The 17,807-nt window shown below is 39.1% G+C and overlaps 1 protein-coding gene across 1 annotated transcript in view; it reads right to left on the bottom strand.

Annotated features, from left to right (window-relative positions):
- Nucleotides 1-15,241, bottom strand: part of Cryl1 (crystallin lambda 1) — a 140,479-nt gene extending 125,238 nt beyond the window's left edge. The window contains exons 1-2 of the mRNA XM_015499346.2: nt 14,959-15,241; nt 4,265-4,372 (exon numbers count right to left, since the gene is read on the bottom strand). Of these exons, the coding sequence (XP_015354832.1) occupies nt 4,265-4,372; nt 14,959-14,999 (149 nt within the window). The 5' untranslated portion in view covers nt 15,000-15,241. The remainder of the gene's footprint in view (nt 1-4,264; nt 4,373-14,958) is intronic.
- Nucleotides 15,242-17,807: the final 2,566 nt, after the last annotated feature.

Below are 17,807 nucleotides of genomic sequence, written 5' to 3'. Positions count from 1 at the left end.
CAAAATTCAAAGACGAATTTAACAAAGCCTAGTTGTTCCTCCCGGCCTGTGGATTCTGCAACCTTGAACTCGATCAACTGCAGATGGAAAGTAACTGGAAAAAAATTTTTTTTTGCCTGTCACTGAACACATACAGAACTTTTCCTTGTCATGGTATAAATTTCCCTAAATAATACAGTATAACAACTGTGTACATAGCATTGATATTGTATTAGGTATCCTAAGTAATCTAGAGATGATTTTAAAGTCTATGGGAGGATGTGCATAGGTTCTATGCACATTTTTATTTTTATATGAGGGACTTGAGCATCTGCACATTTTGGTATCAGTGTGGCAAGCAGTCCAAGGGAAGCCTACAGATATGACTTTACTTATTTAGCAATACCATAAGTTCCTTTAAAGCTCTTTACAATTATATTTTAACTATCGATAAATTACTTCCTATTGCTCCTTAAGTAATCTCAATTAAACCAAATACTAAGCTCTTTGCTACCATGTTTCCAATCTTGATGCTTTATAAAAACACTGACTCAACCTGAGAAAATCCTTTTGTCTCAGTTTCTTGTTTATATTTAGTGAATGGTGCCTTAAGAGGTGTTTTCTTCTAAATTACAACAGCAGGATTATATGGCTTTCACCTGTTTTTATTGTGGCTTAAAATGTATTGAAAAACTCTAAAGCCTTCTTTAGCAGAACAGGAACACTGAAATGGTTTCTACAAAATCACTTAATCCCATATAGGAATAATTGTTATGCATCAGGAGTCACAGCAAATAAAAGAAATTGTCAAGGTCCTCCCTTGAGCCAAAAATATTTTTTAATTAAAAAAAATAAAAGAACTTGAAAATGGGGTTTCCGTGGTTGAGCATATGTCTAGCATGCTGTGAGGCCCTAGGTTCAGTCTTCAACACACACACACACACACACACACACACAATCTCAAAGAAGAAACATAGAGGGCAAATAAAGCATATGAAAAGATGATCCACATTGTATGTTATCAACAAATTAAGACACCACCGTAACACGTAGTAGACTGACTAAAATTCAGAACAATGGCAACACCAAATGCTGGCAAGAGTGCAAAGCAACAGGAACTCTCATTCATTGTTGATGGGAATGCAAAATGGTATAGGCGCTTTGAAAGGTAGTATAATGGTTCATACAAAACTAAATATATTCTTACATTCAATCCAGCAACTATAATCCTTAGTGTTTACTCAAAGGAATTGACAAAAATGCCCAAACAAAAAAATCTGCACATGAATATTTCCAGCAGCTTTATTCATAATTGCCCAAACTTGAAAGTACCAAGATGTTCTTCTGAAGATAAACAGAAAAACTGTAGCATGCCCAGGCAATGCAATATTATTCAGCACTAAAATAAATAAATTATATTCAAGCCATGAAAAGATAAGGAGGAAACTTAAATGCATATTACTAAGTCATAGGATCAATCTGAAAGGACCGCACACTGTATGATTCCAACTATATGACATTCTGGAAAAATGTCAAACTATGGAGCCTAAAAGGATGAGTGGTTGCCAAGGAATTAGGGGAGCAAGGGACGAATAGAGCACAGAGGACATTTAGGGCAGTAAAATTATTCTTTATGATACTACAGTCATGGATACATGTCAGTATACATTTGTCTAAACCCACAGATCATACTCCACAAGTGTCGGGAGATGAATTTACGGAGCACAGAGAATTTTCTACTTCTTTTCCCTGTCTTCCCCCGCACTGAATGTGAGTTCTTATAGGTCAATGAGATCTCAGTCTATTTTGCTTATTGTTTAATCCCCAGGACTTAAATGTGTCACACACATAGTAGGTGATCAACCAGTATTTTTAAAGAATGAAAGCATGAATAAGTGAGTAAGAAAACTTATTTAAAAGCAGTGAATTGCCATAGTGAAGGCCATTGGTGCTCCATTCAGAACTCTTTGGATTTCTCTCATGAACACTGGGCGTCTATCTCCAGCTTTGGAGTTCTTTGTTGCTAAAGGTTCAAACCTAACAGCCTTCCTTAGAGAACTCCCTGGTTCCAGATCAAAGGACTAGAAATGCCTGGGAGTTTATATCCATCCAGGAAGGACCATTGTCAGTGTCTGATACAGGACTATGACAGTCCAGCTCCCTTGCCTTGAGTGAGGACAAACTTTACAGTTCACTCCACACTCTAGAACTCCCAGGGGATTGTGTTGAGCCCCAGACTTCTGAAATCACAACCTTAATTGGTTTCTATCTCTTCTTTATCTTATCTTCACTCCTCCCTTACTGCTTTATCCTGGGAGCTCCACCTTAATAAATCACTTGCCCAGGAATCTGCATCTCAGGATCTGATTCTGATGAATCTAAGACACTCTCAGGAACTGGAATTATCAGATACATTGTACAAAGCAATTATGTATTAAATAGTTGATGATTTGAGAAATGGAACCACAAAAAATAAGCAAGCCATTTGAGACTGATATATCTACAGAAGAGGCAAAGCAAACTTTAAAAATGAAAAACTAAATTATTCAAATAAACTCAGTAGATGGTCTAAACAACAGATTAAACACAACTATAAAGAGAATTGATGAAATGAAGAAAAATCTAAAGAACATATCCAGAATGTATTCTGAAAACATAGGGAGAGAGAAAACGTGAAATAAAAGTTTTTAGAAATGAAGGTAAACACTAGTATGGCTGTATGTATAAATGTGGCTGAAAAACCAATGTGATACTGCAATCTGTACAAGTGGAAAAATAAGAATTCATATCCCCCCCCAAAAAAAGATACAGCATAAATGTCTTTCCAAGTCAATAAAGATACTACTATAACATTTAAAAAAATGAAGGTAGAAAGAGATGGTCCAATATCTAGGCTATCAGAACTCCTTCAGGTAAAACAGACCCAGTGGTCTCCCTGCTAGGTATGTACTTATAGAAACTCCTGCACTTATACATTAGGAAACACAGAATATACAAGAAAAATAATAAGAAACATAGAATATACAAAAATATAAGAATATTAATAGTTAACATTATTTACAATAGCTTAAACTGGGAAAAGCTATAATATTCCAAGAGGATAACAGATAAATAATTTATAGAAAATTCACACAACAGAATATGGTATAGCAGTAAAAATACATGCACTAGAGCTATAAGCAAAAACTTGGGTGGATCTCAGCAATATTCACATAAAACACAAAAGAAAGCAAAACTAAACAGTATGTTATTGAGGGACATGTATATAAGTGTTTTTAGGACAACAAAAATGGTAAATACAAATAAATAATATTTTTTACCTCTGATAGGAGGTCAGGGGGATGAGATCCAAAAGGTACATACAAGTATTGGTAATGTTCTAAATTTTAAGTTGGGTGGAGGGTCATGGATAATTATTTCATTATTCTTCTTCCTGAACTTATATACATGATCTATTCTTTTGCATGTGCCAAATATTATATTAAAAGTATTGTTTGAAGAATCTCTATAAAGCATATGGTATAAATGGATGTTGAAGATGCTTAACATGTCTTTGAAGTCAGACAGACCAGGGCATTAGTTTGGTTCCTATATCTTTGACCTCCCTTATTCTTGGCCTTTGTCTTTGGTTCCTATACTTCTTCTGCCCACTGTGACTTCCACTCCTCAAACTCAGTCCTCAGTTTTTGGTAAGTTCATCCACTCTCATGCCTTTAACTAGTACAGTTGTCACAATTACTAACACCCACAAGAGTGACTACAGTTCTGTCCTCTCACATGAGTTCTAAACCCTAATTAAAATTCAGGATGTTTTCATCTGGGGCCTACCACCATTATTAGATCAATAGGTCAAAACAATGCTTAGAACCTCTGTTCCTAAAAGGTAATGCCCATGAAGCTCTGACTATCACCTGCTGGACACTGGCTTATCCTACAGAGGGAACAAGAAAAAGTCCCAGCTCTCTACCCCTGTGTGACATAGTAAGGAAGTCCCAACTCAATTGGGATTAAGTCCTGACATTTACATTCAGCTCCTCTTTTCCCCCCTCTTAAATCTTTTCAATCTGAATGGGCCTTTCCTAACAATGGAAGTCTCCTTTCCAGTCCAAATTCACATTCTAGCCACCTTACACCTGACCTCTATTGGTTCAGAGGCACTCCAAGAGCTGTATCAAATGAAAATGTACAATCACAGATATTTATAGCCTTGAGAATCTGATAAACAAGACCAACTAAAAGAAACAGGACCATTCCAACTCCTCCCAGAAGGCGTCAGCTAGCCTACCTGATGTTTTCCAGGGCATTTGTTATCTGTTCTTGCTCAATATCATAGAGTTTCACCTTGAAGCCTCCACTGGCAAACAACATAGCCCAGCTTCGTCCAATGAGTCCACTACAGGGAGAGAAAATTAAGAAATGATTCAAATTAATTTAATAACTGAACGTCTTCTCATTCTTAATCCAGAAGAAACTTTTCAAAATTATACAGTATCCCATTCCTACAATATTTAATAAATCTCTTTAAAGTGCACATCTTGATAACTGTATTTGTTTAAAATGTTATCTGTTTCTACCCAGGAACTCCTGAGTCCCCAACACAAGTGCCAAGATCAGTATTCCACAGGGAATGTGGCGGTATGTGGAGTATTCATCATGTGCTCGTGCACTGAAACAAAAAAATTACAGTCGGGAGGTAGCAGGGTGACATGAGGCAAAAGGTCCTTAGTTGAACCCCCATTTGACCACTGTCTTAGGCAAGTCACCTAACTTGAACAAGAGAGATAGTACAGCCAGCCCTTGTATCCCTGGGTTCTACATCTGAGGATTCAACCAACCATGGATTAAAAATACTTACGGGAAAAAAAAAAGAAAACTACATCTGTACTAAACATGTGTAGACATTTTTCTTCTCATTATTCTCTAAACAATGCAGTACAACCACAAGTTACATTACATTTTACTAGGCATTTAAATTCATTGAGTCTTTATGTAAGTATTATACCATTGTATAAAAACAACTTGAACATCTGCAGATTTTGTTACCATGGGGGTCCTAGAATCAATCTCCCATAAATATAGAAAGATTTTTGAGTGTATTTGCTGTCCTCTTCAAATAATTAACTGCTACCACAACAGCACGAGCATGGATTAGGTGCTGGCACCATTAAAAACTCAGGTCTTACCTCTCTTAGTCTTTATAACACCTTACAATGTATGTACTATCATTATTTCCTCTGAGGCACAGAAGAATTACTTCCACACAGGCTATCCATGCTGGAGCTAAGAGATGAAGCCAAGAGGTCTCTTGAGTCCTTACACTTAACCCCTACTCTTCACCCACTGCTTCAGACTTATTGGAAAATAAAAAGACAAAAGAATTATAAAGAGCACATATGGGATTGTTTAAAGGGTTGAAGACAAATGTACAGAACACATCTAGAGTCCAATTCTTGATTTCTAATACTATTCTCCCATAAAAGAAAGCAGTACTCCTTGGAGAAATGACAAATTCTAGAGCTGAGCCATATAAGATAAGCCTGGAGCAATCTGTAGTACCAGCAAGTAAATGTTAAAAAACAAAAACAAAAAAAATCTACATTGATAAGATACATCAAAGGGATACAAGAAACCACTAGAAGAGCGCCCAATGGCTAAAACTGGAACAAACTGAGCCAGTTTTTTTTATTATAATACAAACTATAGAATACATATTCAAAAGTTCATACTGATAAAAATAAATGTTTGAATAAATAAATAAATGTTGGAAAAGTCACATTTCCCTTGCGGAAGAATTCCAAATAATTTATTTAGCTACACTGTCCTCAGAGAAATGGAACATCATTTTCCACCCTATGCAAAGCAACTTCTTTCCCAAGAGTACAGTGTGGAAAGAGGAAACAAAAGAATAACTTAGCCGTGGAGGAAACTGAACCACTAGCTCAGCCAGGTGGTCAAGGTTAATATCAACAGCAATGAATCATAGTGAAAGTATGTCGTGATACCTTGATATGTGATGAGAATGGAAATTTACTTCTGTGGTCTTCCTACCACAACCCCAGCTTAGTCATGAGAAGAACATTAGGCAAATCTCAACAGAGGGACATTCGACAACTACATGACTAGTATTCCTCAAAACTGTCAAGGTCATCAAAAGCAAGGAAAGTCCAAGGAAATGTCACAGAGGAGTCAAAAGAGAAATGACAAGTACAGCAGTCACTTGGTATGAATGAGAGAGAGGTTCTAGGACCCCCTTCTGCCAGCTCAGAGAATGCTCAAATTCCTTACAAAAAATGGAATAGTATTTGCATATAATCTATGTGCATATTCAGGAATCATCTCTAGATGACTTATAATACTTAACACAATGTGAATGCTATGTAAATAGTTGTTATACTATATTGTTTAGAAAACAATGACAAGGAATGTTATTGTTACATGTTCAGTGTAGGCACAATTTTTTTTTGCAAATATTATCAATCCATGGTTGGTTAAATCAACAGATGTGGAACTCAAGGATATAGAGAGAAAACTGTAAATGTGATTTGGCATCCTGGACAGAAAAAGGACATCAGGTAAAAACTATGGAGATCAGAATTTAAAAGGATATTACTTTTAATTAACTATTAATAAACACTATTAGTGGGTGACAATAGTTAGTTAATTGTAACACATTGTACCATATTAATGTAGGGAAGCTGGATGAAGCAGGACATGTATAGGCATATGTAGGACTGAATGAAGATACAGGGAGAAAATGACCAGTGCAAGATCTCACTTCCATCTCCAGGTCTGGGATATTGAACACTCCTCTTTTTTGTTGTGAACTGTTAGATATTTCATAAAGGATTTCTAAGTGCATGAGAAAAAACCACAGTAAGTTTTGTACAGGGAAGTGGGGGCAAAGCAACACTTGTCCACAATATGAACTTGTTTTTTGTTCGTTCAATAAGGTAAGCTCTATGCACTGGGAACTATCTTGCTCACCTTTGTATTCCTGGCACATTGTACAGCTTGATAAATGTTAGTTGTTGACAACAAAAACGCTGACATGCCTTAATGACAAACACTAGATAATGGTCAGCAAGCTCTTCCCATGGAATGAAGATGAAGGCAACAGTGATTTACTCCGGAGGTAGGTAAAGAGTGCCTACTATGTGTCAGGCACTATTCTATAGCCTGATGCCAGGAGCTTAGAGTGGGCTATAAGCCTAGTTTATTGTAAATAAGTAAAAGTTCTAAGGAAAAAAAAGAAAATGACAAGAGGGACTAAAAGTAGGAAGTAGAAACTGGAAGGCAGAGAAATTTTATAAGCACTACCAGGGAATGATTCACTGGCAAGGTAATATTTTAGCAGAGTTGAAGAAGGTAAAGGGCCAAGCCATGAGTATATCTGTAAGAAAAGTGTCCTTGGCAGGGAGAGAATGACTGTAAGTCTGATGGGCAGCTGCAGTGGAGGTGGAAGGAGAGGGTGGGTAAGGGATGAAGTCCAAAGGTTGGAAGGGAAGGTGAACTGGTTACATACATAGTGTCTCAGAGACCACAGAGGGATTTAGATATTTACTCATATGTATGAGATGAGTATCTAACAGAATGTTTTATATGAAAGACATGAATTGATTTAAGTTTTAAAAGGAACTTTCTAGATGTTTTCTTAAAAATACATAGTGCCTAACTTATGATGGCTTGACTTTGTGATGGTACAAAAGCAAAAGGCATTCAGTTGAAATCAAACTTGGAAGTCTGAATTTGGATCTCTTCCCAGGCTAGTGCTATAAAGTCCAAACCTCTTTCATGATGTTGGGTGGCAGCAATTACCAATCAGTCCCATGATCACAAGGGGGAAACAACCAACAGTCTACAGTGCTGTGCTGCTAAGTTATGAGGTTTAGTAGGCTGGAAGTAGTAAATGCATTTTACACTTCTGATATTTTCACCTTATGATGGTTCATTGGATTGTGACCCCATTGTAAGTCAAGCAGCATATGTACTGAAGAAAGGCAAAGATGGAAATAAAAAGACCAGTTCAGAGTCCAGAGCTTGCTGCAGGATATGACGGTAGGTTGGAAGAAGATAGAAGCAGAAGGGATGATTGGTGGTTAGCTGAGTTTTGAATATATAATATATTCAAGGTAGTGGGTTCCATGTAGGGTATGAAAAGTGAAAGAATTGAGGATGATGCCAAGTTATTTTTGGAGAGCAAGAAAGGATGAAGATGTCATTAATTCTATAGGAGAATATTTTAGGAGACATTCAGGAGTTCAATACAGGGTGTTTTAATTGTGAGATGTCTAACAAATAGATCAAGCAAAACAACTGGATAAAGTCCTCAGTTCAGGGCCAGTATCTGGGCTGGAACATGAATGTGGGGTATTTAGTCATGTGTGATATGTGAGATCTCTAAGGAATGGAGACTTAGGACATTCCAACTTAATGGGGACAGATAACCAGATGAGAGGGTTAGGAAGTGAAGAGAGCCTCAAGGAGAAGAGATTGTCCATCTGGGTCAAAACCCAGTAATCAAGTAGAATTTGGACTGAGAATTGGCTATTGGGTTTAGCAGGATGAATGGGAGTGGGGAACCATGATAAGAGAACTTTTTGTGACCTGATGGCAAGGAAAGCCTGCCTTAGGTGGGTGTAAGATAAAATGAACCCCTGGATCTAACTCCAGTCTCAAGAATGAAAGATAAAGGAACATGGTAAATAACACTCTAGGGACACATTCAACAAAATCTCACTGGGTTATCTTTCCCCATTAAAGTTGGAGTGTCCTAAGTCTCTGTTTCTTAGAGATCTCACGTCTTGCACTACTAAATACCCCACATTCTTGTTCCAGCCCAGACGTTGGCCCTGAACTAAAGACTTTACTCTGTTGTTTTGCTTGATCTATTTGTTAAACATCTCACAATTAAAATACCCTATATTGAACTCCTGATTATCACTCTTAAAATCTTTTCCTATAGAATTAATGACACCTTCATCCTTTCTTGCTCTCCAAAAATAACTTAGCATCATCCTCAATTCTTTTACTTTTCACATCCTACATGGAAGATTATACAGGACAAATGATTCATGTTCTTCAACAAATAAACTTGTTTTTAAAAAAGAGGGATGAGATGGGGCTGTGGTTGTGGCTCAGAGGTAGAGCACTCGCCTAGCATGCTCGTCTAGCATGCGTGAGGCACTGGGTTCAAACCTCAGCACCACATAAAAATAAAGAAATTTTGTCCAGCTATAACTAAAAAATAAATATTTAAAAAAGGGCTGAGAAATCTATAGCTTGGAAGCATCAATAAACAATAGCATCAAATATAACATGTGGGCCTTATTTGGCATCTGAATCAATCAAACTAGGTGTTAAAAGATAATAAGGGAAATTTTGAATGCAGAGGAAATGCTTAAAGATGTTAAGGAATTCTGTTAATATTTTGCCTATGATGATAGCATTGCTATTATGTATTTGTAAAAGAGTCTGTATCCTTTAGATATACATGCTGATATAGTCATAGATGAAACGATATGTCTGGAATTTGTTCAAAATAATCCAAAGAGGAGAGTATAAAAGAAACTAGATTACCTCTGTGTTAGTAACTGTTGATGTTGGGGGCAGGGTACAGGTACATAAGGGTTCACTATATTATTCTCTCAACTTAAATATGGTTTGAAATTTTTCCATAATACAAAGTCAAGAGATAGATAATGGGAAGAAAGAAACTGGAGACAGAATACAGATCATTTTACTAAGTTTAGACAGAAAATGTGGTGGTAACCAGGGGGAGAAATGGGATCAATTTAGAAGAAAAACTATATATTTGCATGTTGAAGGGTCTGATCCTCTGGGTAAGGGAAACTGATAAGCTTGAGGAAGCACAAGGCTGATTTGGGGTTACTGCACCTATTTCCATTGCTTGAGTCTTATACTGATGCTTGCTGTTGGCCAGGAAAAGGCAGTCCCCGTAATCAAACATTGAGACAGAAAAATCCTTGAAACTAAAGGTACCCAAACAGAAGCAGGATAATCACGGGCAGAGACAATGACATCAAGTGTTCATTGGATGTGTGGATTGGGCCCCATCTCTCTTCCAATCCTGAAATTTTCTTTTTTTTTAACTTTATTTTTTTTAATTTTTAATATTCATTTTTCAGTTTTCGGCGGACACAACATCTTTGTTTGTATGTGGTGCTGAGGATCGAACCGGGGCCGCACGCATGCCAGGCGAGCGCGCTACCACTTGAGCCACATCCCCAGCCCCCAATCCTGAAATTTTCAAATTCTACTTATAATATCAAAATCAAGTTGCATTTTATCCACAAGCTGTCCTGAGTACTCCTCAGACAATTCAAAGACAAATCAAAAAAGTTCTCTAGGGTTTCTCTAAATTGAAAGCTCCTGAAAATGTGAAGCAGGCATCAGGTCCTAATCTAATAAATGCAGTAGCAGCAATATATCCTCCATTTCAGAGGTGTCAAGAAGATGTGTAGACAGAGCCAAGGATTCTGTATTGGAAGACTTCTTCCATGAGCTCTTACATGTCTTGCTGGGTATGCTAAGACTACAAGGCTCTGGCCATTCTTCACCAGGACTACTTCTTAGAGTTATATATGCAGCAAGAAACCTTGAGAGAGGACAAAGAGCAGAATCGTTTATTGCTTACTATAAAAATGTAGGTGTCCCTAAACTCAGTATTCTCTTGAAATCCACACAGGCCCTTCATGCACCCCTATGTGACTCTAAGAGAAGGGAAACCAATGAAAATATAGGCATACTTCAGAGATATTATAGGTTCAGTTCCAGACCACCACAAATAAGCTAATTTCACAATAAAGCAAGTCACATGAATTTCCCATTTCAAAGTTATGTTTAGGAAGATGTGGCTCAGTGGTAGAGCACTTGCCTAAAATGCTCAAGGCCCTTGGTTAAATCCCCACCACCAGACACAAAAAAAGAGGTTGTGTTTACTGCAGTCTTACATTGTGTCTAAAAAAAAAAAAACCCAATGTATATCCCTTAATTAAAAGATATTTTATTGCTTAAAACAATATCTGTGAAGAACAATAAAGCAAAGCACAATAAATTATGTCTATATGATACTCATGCCACCTGCTACACCATGATTAGTGAAGTCCTTTGTCACTGATCCCGAAGACTGATGTCCTCAGCCAGCATCCATGAAACAGTAGCAGACTAAGTTATTAGCACTCCAACAGATGGGACACATGAGAGCAGAGAGGGGAGGGCAAGCTTGTCTCAAACCTGAAAGCAGTTTGGTGGCAGGGAGCCTTCAAGAGCAGTCTTAGGGTAGGATCCAGAAGTATTCTCCCCACTCCATCTCCCATCTATACAGTGGCCACTGTGAACATAGGAGATGTCTCATAGCAGAGACTAACAGCTTCTGTTAGAACTGGCCCAAACTGGTGAAAGGAAGACCCTGGCATGCCTTGTATAGACTTGAAAATCCTCTAATGCCACAGAAGTGCTGGCCAAGCTTCAAAGCTCTCACACAATACTCACTTGAGCTAAGCCTCAAGTACATTAAAGGGGTCACAGAGAAGGTCACCATCTTATTACAAAGTATCTTATGTGAAGCCATTTGTTGCACACACAATTAAAATCACTTTCACTGGAGCTCTGGATAAAGGAATAGGATATTATATCTCATTTACTCCATATTCTTCTATAATATGAAATAAAATGTGCATATTATATACATGTGAATTCTTAGTGACACTCTCAGGATTCTAGACATGTACTGATAAATACAGTATACTCTAGCCACATGTAGCTATTTAAATTAGAATTAATTAAAGTCAAATAAATGTTAAAACTCAGGAAATCAGCAGTACTAAAGCTAGACAAGTTCAAGTACTCACTATCAAAATGTGATAGTGGCTACCAACTTGGACAGCAAGAATACACAGTCAGCCATCCATACCTATGGATTGAAATATTCAGGGAAAAAATTGCATCAATATTGAACATGTACAGACTTTTTTTTCTTACTGTTATTTTCTAAACAATACAACAACTTTTTATTCTTTTCTTAGGGTGCTAGGGATCTAACCTGAAGCTCTGAGCATGTTAGACAAATACTCTATGATTGAGTTGTGTCCTCAATCAATAACAACTATTTACATAGCATTTATATTGTATCAAGTATTATAAGTTATCTGTACAGGAAGGTTGTATAGGTTCTATGTAAATCCAACACTATTTTATATAAAGGACTTGAACATGAGCAGATTTGGTATCGTCATCCTCAGGAACCTTGGAACAATCTCCCATGGATACGAAGGGATGTCTATAGCCCAATGAACATTCATGCTTGTTTCCAACTGACCAGTAATCACCTTTAAAGACTTTTCTTTCCTGTCACTATTATCATAAATTATTTAACCACAAAAGAAATCCTTAACAGAGTCTAACTTCAGACTGAAGAACATTTTCACCATGGGGGTTTCAGCAGTATATTCACTCTGTGATAATTCATTGAGTTATATATTTAGCATTTTTGTATTATGCATATATGTATGATGTAATCCATAAGGATATTTTCTAAAATAAAAGTATCTTTCTTTCCACTTTTTCATTTAAGAAAACAATGCAACCCCACAAAATGGCCCACCTCATCTCAAGCTGTAAAAGCCTTCACCCGCGTGGCACCAGACCACTCTCTGTACTAGGTTCTCTTACATCCCAGGTCAGCCACATGGTGAAAGTATCAAAGGAAACAGGAGGTGCCAGGCAAGGGGATGAAGTAAGCCTCAGGCTACACAAAGTTAGAAAAGTGGAGACCCTTGATTGGCCTACAACAGCTAAAGGTCAAAGACTTTCCACAGTTTGGTCTCATTAAGCAAACCTCCTCTCACAGCTTGACCTGCATTTTGAAAATAATTAGAAGTTTTTTGTTTTGCAGTGCTAGGCATAGAAGCTGTTAGGTCCTTAGGCCAAAGTAACTCCATTTTGAAAAGCCCACCCAAGCCTGACCTTCTCATTCAGCCCCAAAGAGTCCCTAACTACCTAAACCACAACAAAGACACCAAGTAACAATCACAGGACCAGATGGGTTATTTTTTTAACTACTTCATTGTGCATGACTATATAGTTAAGAAGTTTTTTCAGCAGACTGCTGCACCTTGCAGAAGGGCAGCCTGGCTGATATTCTCTGTCAAGGAACTTTTGCTTGACTCAGAGGTATGTCTCTCCTGGATATTTGTGCAAGCTACCCTAACAGAACCCTGGGCCTCATGCCTGCTAGGCAAGTACTTTGCCACTCAGGCTACCTGCCCTATAAGTACTTTTTAAAGGAGTCTTCACAAAATGAGGGGAGAAGAAAGTTTTTTAAATATCTGCTTTCTTAATAAAGATTCTATCATTGCTTAAACCAACCTTGTCTAGTGTGATTGCCATTAGTCATAGGGAATGTTAAGCTCCATCTGTTATGTTTTTTAGGTATGAAGTGGCCCCAAAGCTTATGTGTGAGACAATGAAGAAAGTTTACAGGTGAAATGATTGGGTTATGAAAGCTTTAACCTTGTCAGTGCATTAATCCATTAATAGGGATTAACAGGGTAGTAACTGTAGGCAGGTAGGGTAGGTTGGTCATTGGGGCATGCAGGCCTTTGGGATTTAAATTTTGTCTCTGGTGAGTGAGAGCTCTCTCTTCTTCCTGATTACCATGTTCTGAGCTGCTTTCCTCCACTATACCTTTCCACTATGATGTTCTGCCTCATGTGGGGCTAGAGCAATGGAGCTGGTTGTCTATGGATGAGAGCTCTAAAACCATATATAAACTTTTCTTCTTCTAAAATTGTTCCTGTTAGGCGTTTCCATCACAGTGGCTTAAAAAAAAAAAAAAAAAAGCTGACTAAAACATATGCACTGAAAGTATTAAATATATGCTGGATTTTGAAAACAATGTTAAAAAAGTAAACTATTTCATTTATAAAATTTAATACTTGTTTAAATAATAACACTTTAAAGATACTATGTTAAATAAAACGTGCTATAAAATTTTTCAATTTTTTTTTTTTGAGATAGGGTCTTGCTATGTTGCCCAAACTACCCTTGAATTCCTAAGCTCAAGCAATCCTCCCCTCACCCCAACCTCCCAAGTAGCTAGGATCATAAGCATGCATCTACTTTTATCTATTACTTTTTACTTTAAAACAACTACTAGAACATTTGATTACATATGTGATTTGTATTTTCACGTTTATAGACTTGCTAAGGAAAGCTAGCCAATGGAAAGTTATATATAATATGCCTCCCCTTCTTAACTTAAAAAAGAAAAGAAAGTGGGCATGGGAGCACACACCAGAAATCTATTTGTTAAACCGATGAGGCCTTCACCCTCAGAAACGCCAATCCATGCGCCAGGTGTGTTCAGGTGCATTCGCTGTTCGGGCTTCCAATTACCTCCTAGCAGACAGGAATGCACCCTACAGGCAGCCTTGACTAGCATGCACCTGAACCCTCCTTTCTGGGCTACTCTCATCTTTTACTATGACCTTGGGCAAATTGCTTCACTTCCGTTTTCTCATTCAAAAACTGTGAATAACAATACAGTTATCGCAGGATTATTGCCAAAATTTATTTTCCTTATGCTCAATGCCTTGCGCGCCTATTGGACTAGCTGATAGGCCCGGCATCATTTGGTGGATCCCAGGAACTGCACTGCAATCGCAGCCTGCTCCGTCAGCTTTCGGACCCTTCAGGTAAATCAGCACCAAGTTTCACATTAACACTCTACAGGGTGCTTCTACCTGACACCGCCGCTGACCCAGACGCTTTCCCAGCCTGGTCAGCTCCGTGAAGAGAAACAAGAGCCCCTTGGAGGGCGGGAAGTTGGCGCACCCAACCGTTCGCAGGGAGGGTGCCCACCCGGATGGACGCTATGCGTGGGCCCAAACGCGGGATAGCGCGTCCCTAGCGCCTCCCCAGGCTCCATCGTTAATGGCACGACACTTCGGAACCCTTTACCTGCCAACAATCACCACCCCGCCGGCCGCTGAAGACGCCATGGCCAAGAGCCTAACTGGGCCAGGGACGGTCACAGCGAGCGCGAAGACCAAATCACGGGCGGGGCTGTCCTGCGCGGAGCTCGGTGGCAGGTCCCGGCGCCGTGGGGTTGGAGGCGTGCCCCGCGCCCATTGGCTGCGCACGCGCTGGTGGGGTGGCACCGAGGTTGCGGGCGGGGCCGGCAGTGCGGTGGCCCCCACTGGGCTACACAGCCCTCTCCCTAGCGCCCCAGGGCGCTGCTGACGGAGCGTTTACGTTATGGGCACCATTTATTAAATGGATATTCTTTGGAATTACCAAGGAACACGCAAGAACGCAGGACCGAAAGCGAAAAGAGCAGACTCTTCTGATGCGAGTAATTCGTTTATTTTGTAGTTTCTAAGTGTGCACGGTGAAACAAACCAGTGTCCACGGAAAGAGACTGCCAGGCTGGCACATGACTAGACCACTAAAGCATCCTAAAGAAACGTTCACGAGTATTTCCCATTTGAGGATAGTAGCCACCTTTTCAGTACATACACACTGGGTTTACACCAGTGATTCATTCTGCTTCCAAGTTCTGAGGCTCCAGAACTTTGGGAGAGCAGAAAAGGGAAACTCCTGATACGTTACTCTGCGAAACGGGAGGACATATTTGAATTCCTTATATTGTGCACTGGCGACTATGAAATGCACTTCCTCCTTCCAGAGGCCAACTTGGTTTATGTGTAAGAAAAGGGAACTCTCTTAATGCCCTGAAGCCTGGCTCTTTTTGGAGCCGGGCACAGATGAAGGAAAGGGCATCTTACGTTGCATGACAAAAGTTTGTGTCCACACAGCACAAGTGAAAGGGGAAATGCCACGGCCCTCCAGTTGAAAAATGATTAGGCAGCACTCTAGCTGGAAATGTGACCAACACTGACAGGTTCAGATGATGAATGGAGGTCTTTCTTCAGTTTGTTTTCCCCAAGTGAAAACACGGAAATAGAAGTCTCAGAGAGATTAGGTTTTAAAGAACAATCTCACAAACTTTCAATAAACATATGAAAAGATATTCAACTTCATTAAACAAAAATGAAAAGTGACACAACAACAATAAGTCTCTTTCACCCATGAAACTGGCTAAAGGATAGGTAGAAAAGAGACAGGGAAGGTAAACAAAATTATAATTGTAAATCTAAGCTCCAAGTACATCCTCACCTTTACTCCCCAAGCCTGTTTTTCCCCAAGCCTGAATTCATAAAAAGTCTTTGACTCTTAGAGTATTGTGAATCCAGATGATTAATGCCTACATAAATTACTAGTTTATATAGCATATTTTCTTTTTTTTTTTTTTTTAATTTTTTTTAATATTTATTTATTAGTTTTCGGCAGACACAACATCTTTGTTGGTATGTGGTGCTGAGGATCGAACCCGGGCCGCACGCATGCCAGGCGAGCGCGCTACCGCTTGAGCCACATCCCCAGCCCAGCATATTTTCTTTAGACTAAATAAAGCAAAGAGAAAATATAGTTAGAGAGTTATGATTTGGGTATATTCCAAACATTGTGTATTGACTGGATGACATCAACCAAGAGATCCTGAAAAACCAGACCACTATGATTCACCCTGTGCTTTTTAAGAAAATTAAGCTTACTGCCAGGCCTAGTGGCATAGGCCTCTAATCCTCAAGAGGCTGGGTCAGGAGAATCATAGGTTGGTAAGCCAGCCTTGGCAACTTAGTGAGGCTTTAAGCAACCTAGTGAGACCCTGTCTCAAAATAAAAAATTTAAAAGGGGGTGGGGGAAGCTAGGGATGTGGCCCAGTGGTTAAGCACCCTTGGGTTCAATCCCCGGTACCAAAAAGTAAACTAAGCTCACTAGACTGAGGTCAACTCAACACACATTTCCCACATTCGCTACTTATAAATTTTCTTTAAAGGAAGAGCCAAGACCCCAAAAGTGCATTTCACTCAAGGTATTTCTCACTATTGAGTGACACACCTCTCTCTTTGTGTTTTCTGCTTTATTGTTTGCTTTCCTAAATAAATATCTTTGCTTTCTTAAATAAACCTGTGTTTGTGTCTCTTCTAACACATCCTAAAATTCCTTTCTGTGGCATAAGCCAAAAAACAGGATTGAGTTGAGATCCTCTTCTTCTCTCAGACCCCTTTTCGAATGACAATGAAGTATTTCAGAGCTACAATTCTTTCACAAAATTTAAGGCAGGCTTAAATTGGCATAGTCTTTCTAGAGGAATTGTCATAGTGTATTGTTGGGAAAACTTGCAGCTACTGTCCTTGGGCATCTCTGGTGTTCTGACTGAGTTGTACCAGACTCTAAGGCTTCCGTCTTCTGATGCTGAGCAGTTTCTGTAGCTATGCACACAGTGAGTACCCTGTGACTGCTCACTACTGGGGGTGGGGTTTCTGCTCACTCTAAAGTTTGTTGTTTGCTCAAAAAGCACTGGGCCCTCAGGGGCCTAGTCATGCCTACATGTATCAGCTACTTGGGTTTGAGGCCAGTATGGCAAAACACCATCTCAAAAAAATTAGAAAAACAAATAAACTACAAAAATTTTTGAGCCTTTTATTTGAGGGGGCAGTACCAGGGATTGAACTCAGGGGCACTTGACCACTGAGCCACATTCTCAACCCTATTTTTTTGTATTTTTTTATTTAGAGACAGGGTTTCACTGAGTTGCTTAGTGCCTCACTTTTGCTGAGGCTGGCTTTGAACTCGCAATCCTCCTGTCTCAGCCTCCAAAGTGCTGGGATTATAGGCATGTGTCACCATGCCCTGCTTGTTTTGAGCCTTTACCCATTGCAAATGCAGGGGTCATCCAGCCCTGC

This window comes from Marmota marmota, unplaced genomic scaffold (genome assembly GCF_001458135.2).
Source record: "Marmota marmota marmota unplaced genomic scaffold, marMar, whole genome shotgun sequence".
Taxonomy (NCBI): Eukaryota; Metazoa; Chordata; class Mammalia; order Rodentia; family Sciuridae; genus Marmota; species Marmota marmota.
The sequence above is the reverse complement of the archived record's forward strand: the minus strand, read 5'-3'. Positions and strand labels throughout refer to the sequence as shown.